The 23,180-nt window shown below is 43.6% G+C and overlaps 2 protein-coding genes across 6 annotated transcripts; one reads left to right on the top strand and one right to left on the bottom strand.

The window, feature by feature from the left end:
• Positions 1-302: 302 nt before the first annotated feature.
• On the bottom strand, positions 303-15,407 carry RMP64 (ribonuclease MRP subunit p64). 5 transcript variants are annotated; one of them, XM_084800391.1, is made up of 10 exons: positions 14,837-15,118; positions 13,622-13,681; positions 13,165-13,319; positions 10,010-10,089; positions 9,581-9,712; positions 9,092-9,169; positions 5,571-5,935; positions 4,996-5,057; positions 2,882-3,141; positions 303-1,960 (listed from the first exon to the last, which is right to left on the bottom strand). In XM_084800391.1, the coding sequence occupies exons 4-10, from the start codon at positions 10,057-10,059 to the stop codon at positions 1,495-1,497; spliced, it is 1,413 nt and encodes a 470-aa protein (XP_084656517.1). In that variant the 5' UTR covers positions 10,060-10,089; positions 13,165-13,319; positions 13,622-13,681; positions 14,837-15,118; the 3' UTR covers positions 303-1,494. The 5 variants fall into 5 exon arrangements, with proteins under 5 accessions (XP_084656517.1, XP_084656514.1, XP_084656515.1 ...); XM_084800388.1 differs by lacking the exons at positions 13,622-13,681; positions 14,837-15,118 and adding an exon at positions 15,242-15,407; XM_084800389.1 differs by lacking the exon at positions 13,622-13,681.
• A 4,602-nt stretch (positions 15,408-20,009) lies between these two features.
• LOC311608031 (myosin light polypeptide 6-like) lies at positions 20,010-20,414 on the top strand (the record flags this gene model as incomplete). The annotated part of the gene is made up of 1 exon (XM_084800325.1): positions 20,010-20,414. The coding sequence occupies one exon, from the start codon at positions 20,010-20,012 to the stop codon at positions 20,412-20,414; it is 405 nt and encodes a 134-aa protein (XP_084656451.1).
• Between the last annotated feature and the right edge of the window lie 2,766 nt (positions 20,415-23,180).

Consider the following 23,180-nt stretch of genomic DNA (forward strand, 5'->3'; position numbering starts at 1 on the left):
TTTGAGCAACCTCAGGACATGGACCTCTAGTGCAAGGGAATGAGTGCAGAAGTAAAGCAATGGCCTGGAATATATGAGGCGCTAGCTTCCACTTCCAGTTGACCATGCCCAGGGGTTCATACATACACACAATTATAAAAAGCCTAGAAGCCGCAGCCGGTCTCCAGAGCAGAAAGCAAGGTCCAGCCATACTCAACAGGATCTGAAAAGATTTTCATACTTTGCACTTGAAACACTGGTACACTGAATGCTCCTTTTGGCCCTTACCTGAGATGCAAGGAATTACAGAATTTGTTAACAAGTTAGAGCTGTTTGCAGACTTTAATAGTAACAAGTCCCAAGTCCAAGACTCCCAAATCAGAAATATTCAAATTTTTAACACTTGAGCCTCATGCTTGTGGCCAAAACGTTTCAGAGTAGAAAGTAGCTGTGTTCCAGTGGGAGTGAGTGTAAAGTCCAGATTCACACCCACCACTCCCACCCTCAGGCCTTGGAGGTAACAGTGTCCAGCTATGTCCAGGGTCTCGGGCTTGCGGGCTTCAAGCTGGCAGACAGCTGGCAGAGGGCAAGGGTAAGACTCCCTGCATTTCCTCCTAAGCTCACGCCTCCTGCCCCTTTCTGGCCTGAAGAGTTGAGGGTCAAGTGGATTGCCCATGACCACATTACCTTTCCTCACAGGCAGGGCAGCTCATTTGCAAGTCATGACTGTCATTTCTGGGAGCAGCTGTCCAGGTATGTACGAATAAGCAGCTGATGGCATTGATACCAGGTTACAAGCTTATGATTGGCCTTATTCTTTAGTACCTACCTGCTTCTTGGCTGCATTTCATACCAACAATAAAAAGGAAAATCCCAAAAGCCTTTTCATATACCCCCTTAGGAGTCACGGTAACAAAGATTAAATAATGGTTTTAACTGCTTGAGTAATGGCAGATCTTTTGGTAATTCATTTTAATAACATAGCATTTAATAACATTGTTACTCAAAAGGAGGACCTGGCAGGTGCGGTGGGTCTGAGGTCCATGCCTGGGCTGCACAGGTGAGGGAGAGAACCAACTCCCCCAAGTTACACACCGTGAAATGTAAAAGCTTTACAGAGGGACCAGGGCCAGTGAGGGCAAGTGACTTGCTGTGGTGCATCTTTGCTAGTCTCCAGCTCTGTTTACCTTCAGACAGAGGATTTTTCGAACTTATCCAGAGTTTAACTCCTTAGTAGATCATAAAAATCATCTACTTCTCAGAAACCTGCTTGTTGATTCAGTCAGGAAGGATGTGTTCCTCGGGGGCAGACTGACGGACTGGTCATCCGTACTTAACACCAAATACTCGTATCTGACTGATGAGCTTTCACACAGCCGCTGTGAGTGCTTGCTGAACTGAGTGCCCCTGCTGCGCGCTGCACAGAAGCAGCTCCGGGCCAAGCAGTGCCTCCCGCTCTCAGCAGCTCCACCTGAAGCAGCTTGTTAACGGCTCGAAAGTTTCACATAAGTGCATCTACACTCCCATCAAAGCAAAAATATCATCAATGTCATCTGCCTCCTTGGCAGTTTCTGGCTCACTGTGTGCATGTGTCTGTCTCTTCGTCCACAAACTAGTGCCATTTGCACTGCCCCCTGTAAGATTCGCATGGACCCCCATCTCCTTTGTTTTTAGACCAGGCTTTGAAAGTCTTCTCAAGACCTGCTTCCCATTAGGACTGACATCTGACCTCTGAACTGTCCCACCTGAGCATCTGCACTTTGCACTGGTGTCCTTAGTGCTCTGCAGAGTCCCTTCAGGGACCTGCTGGGTTTCCTTTACAAGAGTTGACTGCAACTTTCTCTGCGGTTTCCTTTGTCTTGTTAAAACTTTATGCTTTGATCTTCTTTGTCTGGAAGGATACTTTGAAGTGCTCATAATGGAGCCTCGAAGAAGGCAGTTGCAAAGAGATATTTTCATGCACTGTAGTTTCTTTGGCAAACTAAAGGACAAAAAAGAAAAATCTCAACTTATTTTGATGCTAAAAAGGTCTCAAGCACTTTTGTCTCCACCAATCTCCAACAGAAAAGTACACCATTTCTTACAAGTCCTAGGCCTGTATGAATGCATAACCTCAAACACAAAACAAGGAAATGGGAGTTTCAACCTGAGTGTTTTTCAGAGACTGATTCTGATTCAGGATGCAGGCAGATGTGCCTCCATTTGCCTTCAAAGTAACTCTCCTAACTGCCTAGCATGGTCATGATGGTGTGACCTGGCTCACTTGAGAGCCATGGCCTTTCCCTCATGCTGGTAATCTGCTCCTAGGGTAAACAAGAGTGGAAATAGTAAACAGCTCTGCAGTGTGTCATAACCCACTTCTGGCTAAGTTCATGTGGTTGCAGGAAATGAAGACAGGGAAGGAATAAGATAGGGGTCTTCTGGCGAAGGCAAACTGACAGCTGCGAGGTGCCCTACGTGTAGGTGGTACTGCATCCCCTTCAAGCCTGCAGTCACAACTCAGCTGATGTGGCTAGGCATGTGTCTCGCTTGCTACCTCATGGCTTATCACTTGGTAAACATTAACAAAGGTCTATGTGCCTTACTCAAGACCCTTTGTTCTTTTTTTTTTTTTAAGTCATTTGAGGAAGGCCTATATAATAAGCAGTTCATGACCTATTTCCTAGCCACGACTATAAGCAGTACTTTTCACTGGGTAAAAAGTGGGCGTGTCTCAGTTGAAACAAAAAAAAAGAATCAGAGGGCCTGAACAGTGTTCTAGATCTCCAGTACACGACACTGTCCTCTGAGTAGGTCTTACTTTAGCACCCGAGGGCTGCTAGATACCCGGTTTTAAATGAAGTAACGCACACGTGTACACTTTAATGAAAAGGGAAAGGAACTTTTCTAATACGATTATTACCTATAACCTTGAGCTTCCACATGTCTAAGCCTGTTACTCTTAAGAAGTTTGCTGCCCAGGTAGGCAGCCTGAGCCTTAAGCCTTTTGCTCCGGGACCACACAATTGCCATTTGGATTTCTTCAGAAAGTTGGGTGAAAGTCTTGGTCACTCGGATTCTTTGCACAATATTGTTAGCCCAGTAAGTTCTTCTCGGTTTCTGAGAGGAAGGTTTGGTTGTCTTCAGTTTGGACCGAGAATATTTAAACTCACTGTTCGTTTCCTGAAGTGTAAAAAGACGAGAAAAATCAATTGGCAGTAGTGACTTGTAAATAAAGGACAAGAGTTTTGGATTCATTAAAAAGTTTAAAATAAGTTCTTTTTAAAGAAAACTTTTAATACATTGACCTTCCCTTTCTATGTTAGGTCCCATCCGCCTTTTAATTAGCTGTACACAGGAAACCCAAGATAAATATGTAACAAGCATATATAACACACATATGTAACACACACACAATAAAACTGATTAAACAGTAACCAAAGCCTAATGATAAGGGGGAAAAATCATAAGTCTTTCATAATGACATTGCTGAGCTACCTTGTTTTCTTGTGACTTTATTTTCCTGTAGACTGAACTTAGCACTGGTACACACTTGGCAACTGGCCTATATCCCCAGCCCTTTTTCTTTTCTCCAGCACGTCAGGTCAGGATTTTAGTGGCTCTTTCTACTTTATGAAAATTATACCGCCTACCAAGTCTCCTATCTCCACTGAAAGCTTCCTTTCTTTCCAAGTTTGTGGTGGTGCACACCTTTAATTCCACACTCAGAGAGGCACACGGGTCTCCATGAGCTCAGCCTGCTGGTTTATCTACATGGTGAGTTCCAGGCCAGCCAGGGCTGCATAGTGAGACCCTGTCAAATAAATAAGTAAATAAATATTCTCCCACTCAACAGGAGCCTAAAGAAATAATTATGAAATTAGAGACTCTCTAGTATTGTTTTATATCAGCAATGTGCTCTAAAAACTAGCTGAGCATATGAATGCCAAATTACCAACAATATGGGAGCAATTACTCTGGAATCAGGAGGATGCTACCCAACCAGAAGGAGCCCAGCTCCCCCACAAACTGGCTCTGCAGAGGCGAGAGGGCCATGAACAGCAGTTCTTGAGACCAGAATTGAAAGGTTCTCCCTGGGACTACTGTAATGAGGAATCATGTGGTCTGCATCCAACCCTGACGCCTACCACTTCACTATGTGGCTGACGCCCACCACTTCACTATGTGCCTGACGCCCACCACTTCACTATGTGGCCTGGATATTTTTTAAGACTCTATGCCCCAGTTCCCCGTTTCTGAGGCTCATGGGAGTTAATACGCATGAAGCATTTAAGGCAGTGTCAGGTGCTTGAAGGATCTGCTATTATTTTTCCTCCTTTTGAACTCATAAATTAGGCAAGACAAAAAGGCAAGCTGCCATCTGTGTTAAAAGTTCAATACAGAACTATGTGTTCTTAGACATGATTAAGAGTTCTTAAATAAGATGGAAGAAATAACTCATAAAGGAAACCAGTCAAAGGGTAATAAGAGTCAAGCAGTGACTGGGTGGCGAGTGACACTGACATTCTGACACTAATAAAAGGTATCATGTTAAAGCTTGAGCCTCCGGAAGAATGACTGGCGCCTCGTGACAGATGAGGAGGGAGACAGAAAGATGACTGTTACTAACAGCATCAGCCATCAGTTGAATGCACACTATACTCCACCTAACACTTCACATGGACTGAAACTAGCCCACACTTGGGAGATGCATAAAGTAGAGAAGGGAGATACCAGCTAATACAAAGTGGGGCCACTACAAAGTCAGTGCTCCTGACTGCTCTCCATGCGCACTACAGATGGGCCGTGTAATTACTTTATAACTCCAGAGGAATGCCTATGAGAGCACTTCTGAACGCACTGCTCTAACTGGATTAGCTAGGACCACTAAAAACGCTGCCTCATTCATTCAGCAGCACACACTGAGAACTAAGAGTGCAACCAAGCTTATTGGAGCAAGGTTGGCCTCCCTTCTTAGTGAGGGGCTTCCTCTAAATTTGGAGGAAGTGAGAAGCTGTGAGGTTAAGCCAGACACACCTGAGTAGCTTTGTGTCGCAGCCTCGTGCAGAAAGCCCGCACATCAAATCCCGATGGGTTTTCTGTGGAGTTAAAAAAAAAAAAAAAACAGAAAAACTCGTATTACTTTCAAACCTCCAGCAAATTCTAACTGCATGATATTTCCTGCTAAGTTCCTACAAAAGAAAGAGAAAAGAGCAAAGGAGTGCAGAGCTTTGAAAATGAGTAATCTTCATACCTCCTTAAATGTAATCAGTATGGCTTAGGAAGCGGGATTCTGAGTTTCTTTCTATACAATGCATGACTCTATCATGCTTTCAAAGGCGTATGTTATAAGTGCGTATTTAAAGCTGGGGTGGGGCGTGCGCGCCTTTAATCCCAGCACTCAGGAGACAGAGGCAGGTGGATCTCTTTCTACAGAACAAACCCAGCCTGGTCTACAGAATGAGTTCCAGGACAGCCAAGGCTACAGAGAAACCCTGTCTCAAAGACAAAAACAACAACAATAAAATAAGTATGTATTTAAGAAAGAACAAATAAAAATAAATAAAATTTAAAAGAAATGAGAAAAGTATATGCTTATCCAAGCAACTCACCTTTTTGGGCCTTTTTACTCATTTTTACTGGCTGTCCCAGGTCCATGCTACTCTGAACACAGCTTCTCTTTAGTTCAGATGTTTTAGAAATTCTATTTAACATGTCTTCATTGATCTCTGGTAGTTGTTCTTTCTTTAAAAACAGTTTGTTTAGCAACCTAGCCACTCTTTTAGTAGCAAAAGCTGCAGGCACTTTTCCTTTCAAGACTTCAAGGTAAGGAGGACCTAGAAAGTCAGTGACATCGGCGGGAAAGGCAAAGTCTTTGACGTAAGGCATGGGCTGAATCCTGGAGACCTCCTGAAGCAGCCCAAACAGTGGCTCATACAAGGAGACCAGCCTCCTTAAAAGTCCTTTATGAAGAACCCTAGGAAGAAACAGATGCTCACGAATTAGCTAGTAATATAGTCTGCAGGAGTAATATAGCCTGCAGGTATATAATACACAGATTTAAAACTGAAACCAAACAGCTAGCAGCCTCTGCCAACATAAATTAAAACAAACCACAATGCCTATTTGTGTGTTTGCAAGTTGCTAGATTAATCCACCCCAAACACAAAAATCCAAGTATGAAAGGCTACTCAAGAACAAGGAACTTCCTAAAGAGATGTGTCAAAGATGTGCACATAAAATCCTATGGGTATTTTATCTAGATGATATTTTAAGTATATTTCAAGTTCTTCACATTTTTATGATGTTAGACTTCTATGTATAAACCACTGTTTTAATCCATAAAATATAAAGCCCTTTTCATTTTAGAAAATAGCAAAAGTTAAAACATTTTAAAATAATATTATTAGCAAGCCCAGCTTGGTAGTATACACCTAGAATCCTAGCACTTGGAAGGCTAAGATAAGGAATAAGGGATTCAGAGCTAACCTGGACTACAGTGAGATCCTGCCCCATATTTTTTAAATAAAATAATACTCTTAATTCAAATGTTATTACTTCTGATTAAGAATGAGCAGAATAAACTGCTGCAAACATTTGTATATAGGAAGGCTACTGACTTTTTTGAGTTAATTGTGTATCCAGACAATTTGCTGAAGATGTTTATCACCTGTAGGAGTTCTCTGGTGGAATTTTGGGGGTCACTTATGTACACTATCATATCATCTGCAAATAGGGATAATTTGACTTCCTCCTTTCCCATTTGGATACTCTTGATCTCCTTTTGTTGTCTTATTGCTCTGGCTAGAACTTCGAGTACTATATTGAAAAGATATGGAAAGAGTGGGCAGCCTTGCCTTGTTCCCGATTTTAGAGGAATTTCCTTGAGTATCTTCTCCATTTAATTTGATTTTGGCTACTGGCTTGCTGTATATAGCCTTTATTATGTTGAGGTATGAGCCTTGTATCCCTGATCTCTCCAGAACTTTAAACATGAATGGGTGTTGGATTTTATCAAATGCTTTCTCTGTGTCTAAGGAGATGATCAGGTGGCTTTTTATTTTCAGTTTGTTTATATGGTAGATTACACTGATGGATTTCCATATATTAAACCATCCCTGCATGCCTGGAATGAAGCCTACCTGGTCATGGTGAATGATAGCTTTGATGTGTTCTTGTATTCTTTTTGAGAGTATTTTATTGAGATTTTTGCATCAATGTTCATAAGAGAAACTGGTCTGAAATTCTCTTTTTTTGTTGGGTCTTTGTGAGATTTAGGTATCAATGTGACTATGGCCTCATAGAATGAATTTTGTAATGTTCCATCCATTTCTATCTTTTGCTGTAGCTTGAAGAGTATCAGTATTAGCACATCCCTGAAGGTCTGGTAGAACTGTGCACTAAAACCATCTGGCCCTGGGCTTTTTTTTGGTTGGGAGACTATCAATGATTGCTTCTATTTCTATAGGGGACATGGGACAAAGGGGAGGACATCCTATTGGGATTCTAGGTGAGAGAAGCATGGAAGAATGGGGAAACAGAAGGATCCAGAGGGTCCTAGAATCCTACAAGAAGAACATTATGATAGGCAGATTTGGGCACAGGGGTCCCACTCAAACTATGGCACCAGCCAAGGACAAAACAGGCTGTAAACTTCAAACCCCTACCCAGATCTAGCCAATGGGCAGGACATTCTCCACAGTTGAGTGGAGAGCCGGGTATGACTTTCACACGAACTCTGGTGCCTCACCTTTGACCATGTCCCCTGGATGGGAAGGCCTGGTGGCACTCAGAGGAAGGATAGCAGGCTACCAAGAAGAGACTTGATACCCTATGAGCATATACAGGGGGAAGAAGTCCCCCTCAGTCACAGTCATAGTGGAAGGGAGTAGGGAGAAAGCGGGAGGGAGAGAGGAATGGGAGGACACAAGGGATAACAATTGAGATGTAATATGAATAAATTAATACAATATGTATTTTTTTTTAACTGCTGCAAACAGATGCAGAGACTCACAACCAAACATTAGGCAGAGCTTGGAGTATCCTGCAATAGAGGGAGGGAAAAAGGATTGTAGGAGCCAGAGGGGTCAAGGACATCACACAAGAATACACACAGAATCAACTACTCTGGGCTTATAGAGGTTCACAGAGACTGAACCGCCATCTAAGGCGCACACATGGACTGACCTAGGCCCTCTGCACACGTTACAGTTGTGTAGCTTGGTCTTCTTGTGGGCCTCCTAGCAGTGAAATCCCGGGCTGTCTCTGACTCTGTTGCCTTCTTCTGGGTCCCTTTCCTCCTACTGGCTTGCCTCACCCAGCCTTAACAGGAGAGGAGGTGCTTAGTCTTACTGCAATTTGATATGCCCTAGCTGGCTGATATACACAGGAGGCCTGCCCTTTTCTGAAGAGAAACAGAAGAATGGATAAGAGGGAGGAGACTGAGAGGAAAGGAGAGAGGGGAAACTGCAGTTGGGATGTAAAAAAAATAATAATAAATTATTTTTAAAAAAGAAGCAGAGTTAAAAAGCTGACTGCAAATACAAATGAGCTATCTGGGTTAAGATATTAAGGCAAGGTTTATGTTTGAAGGTATGAAGAAATCTGGGTTTGCTTTTGTTGTTTTCCCAATTTCGCTACATTCAAATCACAGCTAATGATCAATTCTGCATCTATAACAACCAAATATGCCTCAGGTGAGAAAAAAGTCTAGCACATATAAGGAAAGCCAAATTGTATTTCTAATTGCTATTAAAATTAGAAACCAGTTGTCAGGGGGAAAAAAAAAAGATATGGCCAGTCTAGGAATAGCAGCTTTTTCAAAAGCCTATACAATATTCCTTCTGCCACCATAATTACAATTATAATTACTATCATTATTGCTATTATTATAGTTCCTAGGTCCTAGGAATTCGCTTTCTGAGCTCCTCCGTGTCAAGCTGGCCGTGCGGTTTCACCTCTGACATAGCCGCCAGCACTCGGCTTACAATTTGCAAATCAACTATCACAAGAAGGAAGGGAAGCCTGCACCTTCAGATCCCAGGGCCACCAGGGTGAAATGAAACTGTGTGGACACGAATAAGAAACCCGTGTCAAGTAAAGGGGAAACACAAATGTAGAAATGTGAACATACCATAACCTGCTCGCCAGCGCAACCATCACAAGGTTCAAAATGATGAATTCTTGCAGCCCTAAGTGCTTCACAGTCAACCTGAAGAATCAGTTTAAGGTGAAAAAACAAAACAAAGGAATTTGAGACTTGTAAGTTACAATTATGAAAGAATTAAATTGGACGTGAAGAAGACCTTGAAGGTACTACAGCCTTATCATGGCAATACGGTCACATTACATTGAAGCCAGAAATGCCCACACTACTAGCAGTCCTATGATTACAGTCGGTGTCTGAGAGTACAGATGGCTACGGGTAAGGCTCTTAGAATACATGCTAGGTAGACACATGGAGTCCCTGGCACCAGCCGCACCAGCCGGGGCTGGAAGAGGAGCCAAAAGTCCAGGCATTAGGAATTCCCCCAGGTTACACCTTATGGAGCACAGCTTTCCAACCGAAGCTGTGTAACCAAACAGCCTCCACTCAGAAGGGCGTTCCCGTAGTCAAGGATACAGGAATGCCTTGCAGCAGCAGTCCAACAAGCGCAGTAGCAACTTGCAGCCTCCCAAAACCTTCATCAGTGCCACCTCCACCACCGGCTGGCTGGGGACGACACGGTTTTCAGTAGCTCCAGGCAGAGTTTCACTTGACATAAACAAAAAAGGGCATGACTTTCATTTTTAAGCACAGCATTTCTACAGCAGTATTCAAGCGAAGATTCAGGTTCAGCTCACCCTGAGGTGGCTGTGCCCACTAGCACCCCACTGTTCTTTCACTGTAACCTACTCTGAGCCCAACCTCAGTGTCCCACCAGCCCCTCCCATCAGTCAACAGGCTCCCCTTATTAAAACACAGTGTGTGCATCTTGGCATAAATGATTCTATCTCAACAGCAAGCAGAGAAAACTAAAGGGTTCTCCCTTCAAAGCAATGGGTCACCTACTTGGTAGACAACAACTGTGACAGGTCTTCAATTGAACCCTCCAAATTCATGTTTTTCACACGCTTTAAGCACTGTTCTACCTGAAGGAGGAAGTGCAGCTCAATTTAGTATGTGGATAATACAGCAGTGCACAGATATGACCAAGAACGTAAAGAAAGCAAACTTCCACAGCACGGAAATATGCCAGAGAACACTTTCTCATTTAAGGCAAGAAAACTCAAATCCCAAAATAAAGCTACTGCTTATGACTATGGAAGTTAACCAACCCAACAAATTTCTCAATTCAAGAAAATTACTAGGTGCCAAGTGTACTCGATGTTATAAAGTGACCAAAATGAATATGGGTCTCAATATTATAATTTGTTGAGGGAACAGAGTTAGAGGAGTGAGCCTAGTAAAACAAGAAATCAAATTCTTAACTGTTTCAACAGTCCTTAAGCACCAGAAATGAAGAAAGTGGCTTAGTGAAGAGCAACCATGTTGAATACTACTATGTGCAAGGCATGCTGGAAGATAATATGGTCCATGAAACATCCCAATTTCTAGTAATACGAACAGATGTTGGGGGTTGGTCTGGTGCTATAGGTATTCAGATGCTAAATTCTGGGCCCCAAGATCTGGCTGCAGTCCAGATGAGTGCATTCTCACATACAATAAACAATGTTGGGTAAACTTTGCTCCCAATTATCTCTGTTAATTTAAAAAGACTTGACAGCCTGAAATGGTGTCAGTTCCTGGGCCTGGGGTCTTAGGTAGGGACCACGAGGCCATAAGAAAAGAAAATGGAGAGATAGGATGTGATTTGATGGAGCAGATCCAGCCCAGACAGGAGGAATACTGCCAAGTATGTGGGCTGGGAAGCAATGGAGTAGTTTAGAAACTTAGTATGAATCATGCGTAAGCCTATTAAATCAATAGGGCTCTGTCTCAATTATCTGGGAGCTAGCCACCTTAGAAAAGCCCTCGAGAATTAATATATTTTCTATAATAGATAAGATATAAAGTATTTAACTAAATGCTAAAACTGATGTGCTTCACTTAAAATGGCAATCCCCCATTCTCTGTTTTTCCTTTAGAACTTCTTACCAGCTGGCATACCAGTTAGTGACTGACCAGATGACTGACTGCCCTTTCCTCCAAACTATTCTGTAAACTCCCCATGGACAATATAACTTGTCCATTTGGTTCACCACTGTAATCCAGTTCTTAGAATAGGCATTATTAGCAGGTTCTCCTGAGGGGAAAGCCATGTGGTACACAAAAGGCTGTTATGACTTCTGTGAGAAATACCCACCGAGAGCACTCCCTGGACCGCACCCACACGTCCAAGATTTAAAGCTCCTGATGGGAACTGATACTGGTAAGTGCTATTTTTATATATATATATATATATATATATATATATATATATATATATATATATATATACACACACACACACACACACACACACACACACACACACACACACACACACACACATATATATATATAATTACTAAAAACCAAATCAGAGTTATGGATTCTACTTCAGCATAGTTCAGTCCTTAAATTCACTGGGGCTGGATCTTATCTTTTTTTTTTTTTCAATTCTAAGTCTGGACACCATCTTTTAAGATAGGTATTAACAGTCCAAGACAGTAATACACTTAGAAAACAGTGAAATATTGTTTGGGGGAGGGGAAGGAGGGAAAAAGAAAACAGCAATTAAGACCATCAGCAAGGAAGTTAACAAACACGTTTGTTCCTGGGTAGAAGACCTGAGTAAAAGCTCCCCTAGAGAAAAGAACTTAGGAGACCATGATCCTCTCTGATGAGGAATCCTTCATCCCTTAGGCCTTAAACACTGAGATATAGCTAACCAGAAACTGTGAGTCTGGATAGTGAGAAACTATGTCATTTTCATTGCTGTATATCCGACAGTGTCAACAAAGAACTTTGTGAAAGATAAATAAATACTGGAGATGGCTCCGTCCCGTGGTGGGGTAGCACACTGGGCTTTGAAAGAGAGCTTGCAGAAAGTGAGTGCATAAACAGTGCACACAGACCCAGCTGCAGCAGCTCTCTGCCAGGTTGTAGTCTTGGAGCTAAAAGTCACAATATTTTCTTTTTCTTTCTTTCTGTCTTTCTTTCTTTTCCTTTTTTTGGTTATTCAAGACAGAGTTCTCTGTGTAGCCTTGGCTGTCCTGGATTCGCTTTGTGGACCAGGCTGGCCTTGAACTCATGGCAATCTACCTGCTTCTGCCTCCCAGGTGCTGGGATTACAGGTGTGCACCACCGTGCCCAGCTCTCACGTTATTCTTGAGCTCTAAAAATTACATGAAACCACCCTACACCACAGTGCACCATGAACCCACTCACACCAACACACTGCTGATCAGATTATGACTCCAAAGAAGTAAACCACAACACTAAACCACAACTGTTCTCTTTTTTAAGACTTTAGGGTTTAAATGGGCACTGTTATAGACTGTACATAATGAAAATTAGACTGGAAAAAAAAAACCAAAATACACCTTTTTATTTGCTTGTTTTGTTGTTTTATTTTTTGAGACACAGTCTCTAAATAGTCCTAGCTGTCTTGAAACTCACTGCATAGACCGGGCTAGCTTCAACACTCAAGAGACCCACCTGCATCTGTCTCCAAATGCTCAGATTAAAGGCATGAACCACAGGGCCCAGCTTTGACATATACTTCTTGATTATAAATTAGCTAACACATCCAAAGAGCTTCTAGGTCTGTGTGATACAACCAGAATACAGACACGCCTTTAATCCCAGGAGACAGAAGTAAGCAGATCTCTGAGTTCAAGGCCAGCCTGGTATAGAGCAAGTTTAGGTCCAGGTGTGCTGAGATACACCTTTAATCCCAGCACTCAGGAGAAAGCTGAGTTGAGCAAGCCAGCCAGAGCTCAAAAAGAACGGAAAGGGTGAGCTCATTCAGCAGTAAGTCTCAGAGGCTGAAAACACTCTAGGCCTAGATTAGATTGTATGGAGGCTAGAAGCTTCCAGGCCTAGGCCTAGGTTAGCAGACGGAGGCAGTAAGCCTCCAAGATGACAATTACTTCAGGTGAATAAAAGATACTTTAACAGGCAGTGTGGTGCGCACATCCCTCAGTGCCCAGCAACGAGTGGACCACCGAGCTTCCCCTCACCTGTCTGAGGGCCAAATGGGGCTTGTGGTGGCCCAGTCTGTTATGATTGCTGTAGAGAACCGAGCATAACACATCAACTTCTGCATCTAAGGTCTGGCTCTTGAGCGACTGTGTGACAAGATGGCATCCTTTAAGGACAGCTGCAATGCAGGCATCTAAAGCAGAAACAATTAAAACAAGACTCAGTATGCAGTTCTACATTTACTGTATCATTAGAAAAACCTGCTGAAAGAAACATTCTGCCTTATTTGTTTTAAAGAAATCAAGACACCAATCAGCCTCAACTATGAAAATATAATGAAGGATTCTAAGTAAGAAGTTGGAAAATGGTGGCAGGTGATCAACAAGAGAACATCTTACTGTGTTAAAAATGAACGCGTGTAAGTCTTTACATCACTTTATACCATGGCTATGAGTAACACGACGACTTCACAGTCAGCATTTGGTGTACACTTACATTCCAAATACACAAAAGCTGGGCACAGGTTGCATCTGTCTCTCTAATTCTTATTTTGCTCTGCAGGTAAACAAGACAGAACGCATAAAGTTACAGCCTTCAAAGGCAAAGGGACTGTATTTTCATTAAGAATATATGTAATACATGTGCACACTTGTTTATGTGGAAGGATTCATGGAACCGATCCCCATGGATATCAGTGGGAAACTACGTTCAGGAAAGAGAAGCCTCCAGGCCACTGAAAGTCGTATAATGTAACTGAAAGGGTGTAAAGATGTTTCAAGACTAATCCGAACATGCTAGCTATGAAGCTGGTGTAACGCGCCACCTGGTGACTCAAAAAGAAAACACAAACTCTCTAAGTGAAAGAATGTTCTCTGTCCCTGGAGAATTTAAATCATGGGTGATGAGGAGTTGGTGGATTTTCCATATTATTCTGTTTTTAAAATTGTGACTACAGAAGAATGAGAAGGAGCTGCATAGGAAAATCAAATGGGGCGGTGGGTGAGATGACTAGATAGATTCTATTTAACAACTATTATCAATGTCTCTATTTAATGACAACTACCACCATGTGACTGCCACACCAGGCAGTGTTAGAGATGTTTTGTAGTATCAACTCTTATTCTCTCAATAGAGCCAAGAAGTTGGTACTATTTTTATACCAGTTTTTTTCTGTGGGCTAATACCTCAGTTTTAGAAATAACAAAATTTCTTAGCTGACAGTCATAGGTCATACACTTCCAAAAAGAAGTGTATCCTGGTAGCTATTTCTCTTTGTCTGAATGTTCTTTTGTGGTTAAACATCCTTCAGGCTGCAGGCAGGCTGTTCTCATCCAGGTATTACCTCACAATTCAAAAGACCTCCACTTGAGTATAATATTTGCGTTATGTTTTAATTATTGCGTTTCTTTACTGGGTGGGAGGGGCGTGCCACAGCATGGTCCGGTGGAGTCCCGAGAACATACTACTTTCCAAAATTGGTTCTAGCCTTCCACAGTGTGAATCCCGGGAATCGACCTCTGATCTTTCATTCGGCTTGGCCTCAAGCATGGAACCATCTTTTTGTCTCGCCCATCCACTAGGCTTTTCTAAAAGAGATCCTGCCCATGATCAGGGAGCGGGTAAATCAAATCACCTGATCCCATAGATATGCATGAGCCCCTCCACATCATACTTATTAATATAAACTAAATTAAAACTCTCAACACAGACCCCACTGAGCTGCCATCGTCACATCTCGTTGAGAGTCTTTATTTCTCTAAATGAACTGCTAAAACTGTCTCGGAACTGATTTCTTCCCCGCCACTCCACCTCCCGCCTTGAGAGGAACCCAGAGACTCCAGTTAACTCCCTCGCCGGGTAAGGGAAAGACGAGCTCCATTTTAGAGACAAGGCCGAGGTCCAGGGCCGTGGTGCTGGGTACTTGGGTGACCCAGCGTCTTGACGGTCCCGGGTGAGCCTCACGCCACACTAGCCAGTCAAGCCACACGGTCTACCTTCCGCCCGGCGCGCCCCTTCCCGGCGTCCCCCGCGCTCAGGAAGTCCCACCCCGTCCCACGTGAGCCGACCTTGCTAGCTCCCGGAGCCGCGCGGACTCCCCTCGCCCGCCTCACTCACCTAGGGTGGCGCTGGGCTCCTGCACCGTCAGGGTGCTGCGGCTGCCCGCCTGGGGGATCCTCACTCGGTTCCACGGCTCCGCGCCCGGTCGCCCCGCAGCGGCCATCATGAGCGGCGCGGGAGGGCCTGGCAAGGCCGAGCTGGGCTTAGCGGGAGAGGGAGGGAGGAAGTGAGGGGCGGGGCCGGGCCATGGGCGGGGTTTCGGTGGGCCAGAGCCTCTGGGGGAGGAGACATCGGTTTTCTAAAATTCCTTGCTGAGTAGTATTCTGAGGCGCATACAAGTTTGGAACAACTTCGAAGTTGGGTAATTTACAGATGAGTCCGAGTGAGGCCCAGCCTTGTCAGCTCCGCCCCAGATATTTTAAAAAGAAGAACTCGGATTATATCAACTATGGAATCAGTCTCGTAGTTAATAATGATTTATACTGAGTAATCAAGGAAGACTATATACCTTGCATAACACAGCAACTTTGATAATAACAACAAAATCCAGACGTCGTCTTGACAACCTATTACTACCGTCATTGTCTCGGACAAAATAGTACTTTAAAACTGCTAAAAAAGAGTCAGGGACCACCTGCTGCTACAGTGAAGAGAAACATTGTTAATTAAAAGGGCGCAGTCTCTCCTTTTGTAGTCATTCTCCCTCTAGTGGCCCGCAGTGGTATAACAACCACCTGGCAGAGCATGCATCCCGAAGTTAGAAACACGGGATTAGAGCAGAAAGGCCTTAATAAAGTATGTGCCTCTGAATATACTGGGTCATGAGAACCTCTCTGTCTCTTATCTCTCTGTCTTTGGTGTGGTTTTCTTAGCCCTAAAACTTTTTTTTTTCTCAACACGATAACAATTTCTGTTTTTAAATAGAAAATACAAAGTCATAGAGGTGGTTCCAGGAAACATCCACTAAACAACCATTCAGTAGTTGGTAGGATCACATCATTAGTTTTGAACACAATGGCAATCTTTTTAATAAGGCAATGGTGTGTGGAGGAGCTCGATGGATCCCAACCTATTAAAGCATTATTTTTTCTATGTTATAGGGGCCAGGAAATTGGTTTTAGCACCAGATGGAGATAGTGCATCTTCATTTCCAGACTTAAGTTGAACAAGATAGAGCCTTTGATGAATAGTGAGCCAAGACAATGCTGTCCACTGTCATGTACAGTAACAAGAAATTGAGGATGTATAAACTTCGTTGGTGTCTAGTACTTGCTAACCCCCAAATATGGCACCGTGGTAGTTGAGAAACCAGTGGAAGCAAGAAGTCCAGTCTCTCTTAGACCTTACTCTTCATACAATCTCTCCCGTTGGATTACCAGACTTTTTCCCATGGTCGCTAGAATTCCTTCTCAGCAAAAGATGGTGATGTGAATAAATTCTCTTGCATCTCAGACGTGGATGGAATTTCCATCATACTCTATTGGACAAAACAAGTCACATGGGCAATTTCCAGGAGCAAGGAAATAGATTCCATCTCTTGTTGGAGAAAGAATTAAAGATGGATCACTAAGCAGCAATCCATTCACTGGAGGCCTGTCCGGACCCGCCAGACAATCAACTGGGACCCTCGGACCCCTAGGGAGAGAATGGGGGACAAGAGACGCAAAGAACAGACAGCAAGTCAAGGAGTCTGATCAAGCTGACAAAATTTTATTTTCTCACAGGCAATTATATAGCATTGAAGCAGGAGGCTCAGTGAGGTGATCCAGGTGGGCGGTTTTCGCAAGATATCAGGAAGTCAGGAAGTTTGGCAGGACGAGGGCCCCTGTGGTTCTGGGGCTGGGTGGAGTTGTTAGGCATCTGGAACCACATGATGCTATCTATACTTTGTTCTGCTAGTCCTCTGAAGGTCTCTGTAATTCCGGGACTACTGAGAACAGCTGGAGAGTACCTTGAGGGAGGGGAAGAGGTCACAAGGCAGCCTGCCCCAGGTCCACTCAATGTATCATGCCAAGGTCTGAGATGCTTGCCGGCTATGGTTTTGGGTCCCCACAGAAGCCACTTTTAACAAATTACTATAGCCTGATAAGAGACATTTCATTGCAAATCAAAACAACTCTGAGATTCCATCTTACACCCATCAGAATGGCTAAGATACAAAATTCAAGTGACACCACATGCTGCCGAGGATGTGGAGAGAGAGAGGAACACTCCTTCATTGCTGGTGGGAATGCAAACTAGTACAGGCACTTTGGAAATCTATCTGGCATTATCTCAGAAAACTGGGAATAGGGCTTCCTCAAGACCCAGCTATTCCACTCCTTGGAATATACCCAGAAGGTGCTCCAGCACACAACAAGAACATTTGCTCAACCATGTTTATAGCAACCTTATTCATAATAGCCAGAACATGGAAATAGCCTAAGTGTCCCTCAATAGCTGTGGTTTATTTACACTATGGAATACTACTCAGCTATTTAAAAACAAGGAATTCCCGAAATTTGTGGACAAGTGGATTGAACTAGAAATGATCATAATGAGTGAGTTAACCCAGAAGCAGAAAGAGTTAAATGGTATATACTCACTTATATCTGGACACTAGTCCCATGAAAGTCTTCACTTACCAGGAAAGTGGGACAGAGGGGAGGACATCCTATTGGGACTCTAGGTGAGAGAAGCATGGGAGAATGGGGAAATAGAAGGATGCAGAGGGCCCTAGAAACCTATAAGAGCACTATGACGGGCAGATCTGGGCCCCTGGGGTCCTGCTCAAACTATGGCACCAGCCAAGAACAGTACGTGCAGTAAATGTCAAACCCCTACCCAGATCTAGCCAATGGACGGGACATTCTCCACAGTTGAGTGGAAAGTGGGGTCTGACTTTCACACAAACTCTGGTGCCACATATTTGACCACGTCCCCTGGATGGGGAGACCTGGTGGCACTCAGAGGAAGAATAGCAGGCTACCAAGAAGAGACTTGATACCCTATGAGCATATATAAGGGGAGAAGGTCCCCCTCAGTCACAGTCATAGGGGAGGGGAGTAAGGGGAAAATGGGAGGGAGGGAGGAATGAGAGGATACAAGGGATGGGATAACAATTGAGATGTAATATGAATAAATTAATAAAATATATTTTAAAAAGACATTTCATATCAGACATGAACCCGGGGCCCATGTGCCAGGTGCACTTCAGGATAACTATGAACGTGGCCCGACCCAAAACTGTAAACTTGCTTAAAACACTGTGAGTGAGGTCTTTTAGTGAATTTTATCTTTTATTGTATTTACTTAAGCTTAGCTTGATTGTGTGGTTTTCAAGTGTGAACCTTGTAGGCGACATCTTTGTCTCAGAAGAAGAAGAGGAAAGAGAAGTCTGGGATGTAGGTGTGAGGCAGGAGTTCCCAAAGGCCCCGATCATGTGGTTTTCCCAGGATCCTAAGGAAGAGAGTGATGCGATATTAGGGTGATATAGAAGAAGACAGGGGAGAGGTGATTATTTCTTTCACTTTATCATAGAAGTTCTTCTCCGGTTCAAGTCATCTGTCATGCCAGGACCCTTCCTACCACTTCGGTCTCAAACACTGACAGGTCGTAGCACGAATGACTCTGAAGTTGTTAACTCCGACATCTCCCTTTCTGACAAGACCCCTCTACTTTTCAAGTGTTCTTCTCAAGGTATCCCTTATAAACCTGACCCACGCTCTCTCATTCCTGGGTACAAAAGTGTGTTGCCCTCTCTGGTCTGTCTTGGAATTAATGTGGCAAAACCCAAGTCAAGAGTTTTTAAACAAATGGCTGTAGGGAACTGTAGAAATGGTGCTAAACGCGCATACTGAGCTTGCAGAGGACCTGAGTTCTCTGCACCCACATCGGAGTCACAACTCACGCTTCAGAGCTGCACTCCAGACAGTTGTAGGGGTGGGGGGATCTTTCTCTGTATAGCCCTAGCTGTCCTGGAACTCCGTTTGTAGACAGCTGGCCTTGAAGGTCCACCTTCCTCTACCTTCTGAATGCTGGGATTAAGGGTGTGGACACTGGGTTTAAAAATCTTAAATCTTATCAAGTCTGACTCACAAGTCTAGATCTTTCTTTCTATATTTTCTTAGTACTATAGTTTCTAATGTCTTTCTTTTGGCAATGGGAGAAGCATTAGATTTGGGGAAAGGCTAATGAATACATGAGGGAAGAATAAAAAGCTAAAGTTGCACTTTTGGGGTCTGTAGAGGTGGCTCAGTGGCTAAGAGTGTGTGCTGTTCTTGCAGAGACCTCATGTTCAGTTCCCAGCGCCTCACAATTGCCTGTGACTCCAGGTCCAGGGCTTCTGGACACTGGACATGTGTGCACACACTTGAGCTCACGTGTGCACTCATACTCACACAATTAAAAATCATCTTTTGTTTTTTTCTAGACAAGGTCTTACTATGTAGTTCTGTCTGTCCTGGAACTCACTATATAGTCAGGCTGGCTTGAACTGAACGCACTGAAATCCACCCGCCTCTGCCTTCCAAGTGCTAGTTTAAAGGTGTGTGTCACTATCTTAGGCTATTAAAATACATTTTGAAGTTTCACTTTTGAACGTGCTGTAGGTGCTGATACTGGATTTAACTTTTCAAAGTGAGTTTCTAAGTCTGACATTCAATAAGCCCTTTAGGTTTGCATAATATTTTAATTATATAAAATTTGTTAGTCACTTGATAGCCTGTAGTAGTGTAATCTATGTCTATTTTCAACATTACTGAACAGCAGCAAATTAGTAAAACTTATTTTTTAATCAAGAATTATTTGGGGGGGGGGGAAGGTCTCGCAGAGCTGAGCAGCCAAGATGTGTGACTTCACCGAGGACCAGAGCACAGAATTCAAGGAGGCTTTGCAGCTGTTTGACCAAACAGGTAATGGCAGGATCCTATACAGCCAACGTGGGGACCTGATGAGGGCCCTGGGCCAGAACCCCACCAACACTGAGGTTCTCAAGGTCCTGCAAAACCCCAAGAGTGATGAGATGAATGTGAAGGCGCTGGACTGTGAGCACTTCCTGCCCACGCTGCAGACAGTGTCCAAAAGCAAGGGCCAGGGAACTTACAAGGATCATGTCGAAGGCCTTCGTGTGTTTGACAGGGAAGTAAACGGAGCGGTCATGGGTGCTGAAATCCATCATGTCCTTGTCATGCTGGGTGAGAAGATGACGGAAGAGGAAGTGATGTTGGTGCCGGACTGTGAGAACAGCTGACACACCCCGAGCCCATGCCTTGCCCAGTGTGGCCCCAGAGGCTCCCTGATCACAGCACCTGCCCATCTGGGCTCTTTTGGATGAGGTCTGCCTTCACCAAATAAAATCTGCCCTCTGCCCTAAAAAAATTAAAAATTAAAAAAAAAAAGAATTATTTTAGGTATAATGAATGTTTTGCCTACATGCATGTATATGCACTACAAACATGCCATCTGCCCACAAAGGACAGAAGAGAGCCCACCTGATGGGTGCTGAGAACTAAACCCAGGTCCTCTGCAAGAGCACTTAAGAGCTCCTAACCACCGAACCATCCTTCCTGCCCATGTGGAACTAATTTTAATTTAGAAAGCAAGCAAACAAGCAAACAAAAACCAAGCTGATGTTATCTGCGCTGTCCTTAATTCTCACATTTCAAAAGCTATCTCAACAGGAAAAGATTATTCATATGGCATGAGGGCTGATTATAATTTATTTTCCTAAGAAACCTTTCTCCCTAGAATGAAGTTTCCAGATTGCTGCCATGCACGAAGACTTTCTGACTTGATCCTGTCTAGTTTAAATCCTGATCCTGATCTTTGTCCTACCCCAAAGCGAAACCTGCCTCTCAACTCCCACCTTGCTCTGCCTCCTCCTCACATTATCCTGCCCTGTCTATCTTATTCTTAAGATGCCTCTGCCCAACTCCTGACGTATGTGCGTGCAAGTGATGATACCTCCCACCTTGCAGGTGTGTGGCTGCTTGGCAAATTCCTGTTGAGTCCATAGCAGATTGACTCAGGAGCAAAATCCTTCCAAACAGCTAGCCTGACATTAAAATTTTCATAATAAAAAAAGATCATTCTAGACGTGACTGGAAAATGTTTGAAGGGCTAACCAACTGACCCAGTTTGTCGATGTCTCACACAGCAGCCTCCAAAATGTTTTTATCATAAAACTATCATTCCTGACATAGAAGTTAACTGACAATGCTTCTTGATGTATGTTTTGAGAATTTTGTCATTTTCAGACTTCCTTAAAAAAAAAAACATTTCTTTTAAAATGTAATTTGCATTCAATAGTGCTAAGGAGACAGCTTCTTGCTTGAATGGAGGGACTCTTGTATGTATAATGTTAACATGTTGTATTGAATTCCTGAAGTGAATTTTGGTTTAGAATTTTACCAAAAGTTTAGAGCTAAGGATGGAGCCTAGTGACAGGGTAGGTGCTTTCAAACATGCACAAGGGGCTAGGATAAAGTCCAGCCCAGTCTGGGAGTTAGGGACCATTTCCTGTGTCAAAAGAATTTCATCTTTTGAACTATTGGAAGACAATCCTATGAGACTCATAATTATCCCAAGACACATCAGATGATCGCTGACGTAAGGGAAGCGAGGGCTGGAGTGATGACTTAGCAGTTAAGAGTCTGTGCCTCTGTAAGAGTTTACAGAGGACCACGGTTCTGTACCCAGCACCCACCTGCAACTTAGCTCGAGAGGGTCAGACGCCCAGGCCTCCGCAGACACAAAGCACACACACGAGGGCGAAATGAATCCTTTAAGGGGGGCAGGGAGAGGGCCAGATAAGCAGAGAGAGTGAAAGAGAAAGAAAAGAAAGCAGTGAAAGAAATGAGCTCTCCACCATGCTGAGACATTAGCAAGGCCAACTGTCCAAACTCCACTAGTTTAATATCGCTTTCTTCTATAATGTTTAGATTCACATTTTAGAGTAACAGACTAGCTTTAAGGGCCATTATCTGCCCCCACCCTGCCCCCTTTTTATGAAACACCTTAAATTTACTGAAGAAATCAGTCCTCAGTTCTGGCTTACTCAGTACCTGTCTTCTCCTCTAGAGGGCAGCATGAGGCCGTGACTAGATTACCATCTAACTGGGTGACTGTGGCCTCAGAAGTCATAAAGAGCAATTTAATAATTCTCACTTGAAGAACTGAGACAAAATAAGGACAAATCCACTTACCTCTGCCAGAGAAGATGCAGATGATCCAAGGAGCATCCCACAGGCAGAGTAGATTTCAAGGCTTGGCCTGGAAGAGAAAGAAGTCTTGAGAGCAAAGGTCTAGTTTTGAATAGGAATGCCTTCATCTAAACGTATTCTCAGGAGCAGAAACACCTGATCTGGAAATCACTAGACACTGTGTGTGTGTGTGTGTGTGTGTGTGTGTGTGTGTGTGTGTGTGTGTGTGTGTGTGTGTGTGTGGTGTGTGTGTGTGTGTGTGTGTGTGGTGTGTGTGTGTGTGTGTGTGTGGTGTGTGGTGTGTGTGTGTGTGTGTGTGTGTGTGTGTGTGTGTGTGTGTTGGGGGGGTGAATCAGATAATTGGATGTGTATTTTTCTCAACATTAAATCTAAATGCCAGGAAATTGGACCCAGGGAAAATGGAATCATTATTTCCTCTCTTTCACAGCCTTGAGGCAGAATTTCCAAGTCAAATTTCCAAGGTGCAAAGGCATTGGGTGGCTTGTTTTGCTTTCTTCTCCACTGCCAGTTTCCTCCTGAGAGCTGGGCGTGGATCAGTAAGAACCCAGCACTGGGGCTGCCAGCAAGTCTGTGCCTGATTTGGCGGGCTTCTGAGCGGTCCCGGGACTTCAGTGGAACATAACATCCTGGAACCCAGGCAGGGACAGAGCCAAGCCACGTTTCCCATGTCTGATGCTGAAGCTGGGAGCCATCTTTTTTGCCCAAGAAGCTGTGACTATAATCTTTAAGGTGCTTGCTCTGAGAACTTAAGAGAGACATGTCCCTATACTCTCATTTCCAAGAGACTACTATCT

The sequence above is a fragment of the Acomys minous genome (assembly GCF_964271855.1).
Source record: "Acomys minous genome assembly, chromosome: 11".
Taxonomy (NCBI): domain Eukaryota; kingdom Metazoa; phylum Chordata; class Mammalia; order Rodentia; family Muridae; genus Acomys; species Acomys minous.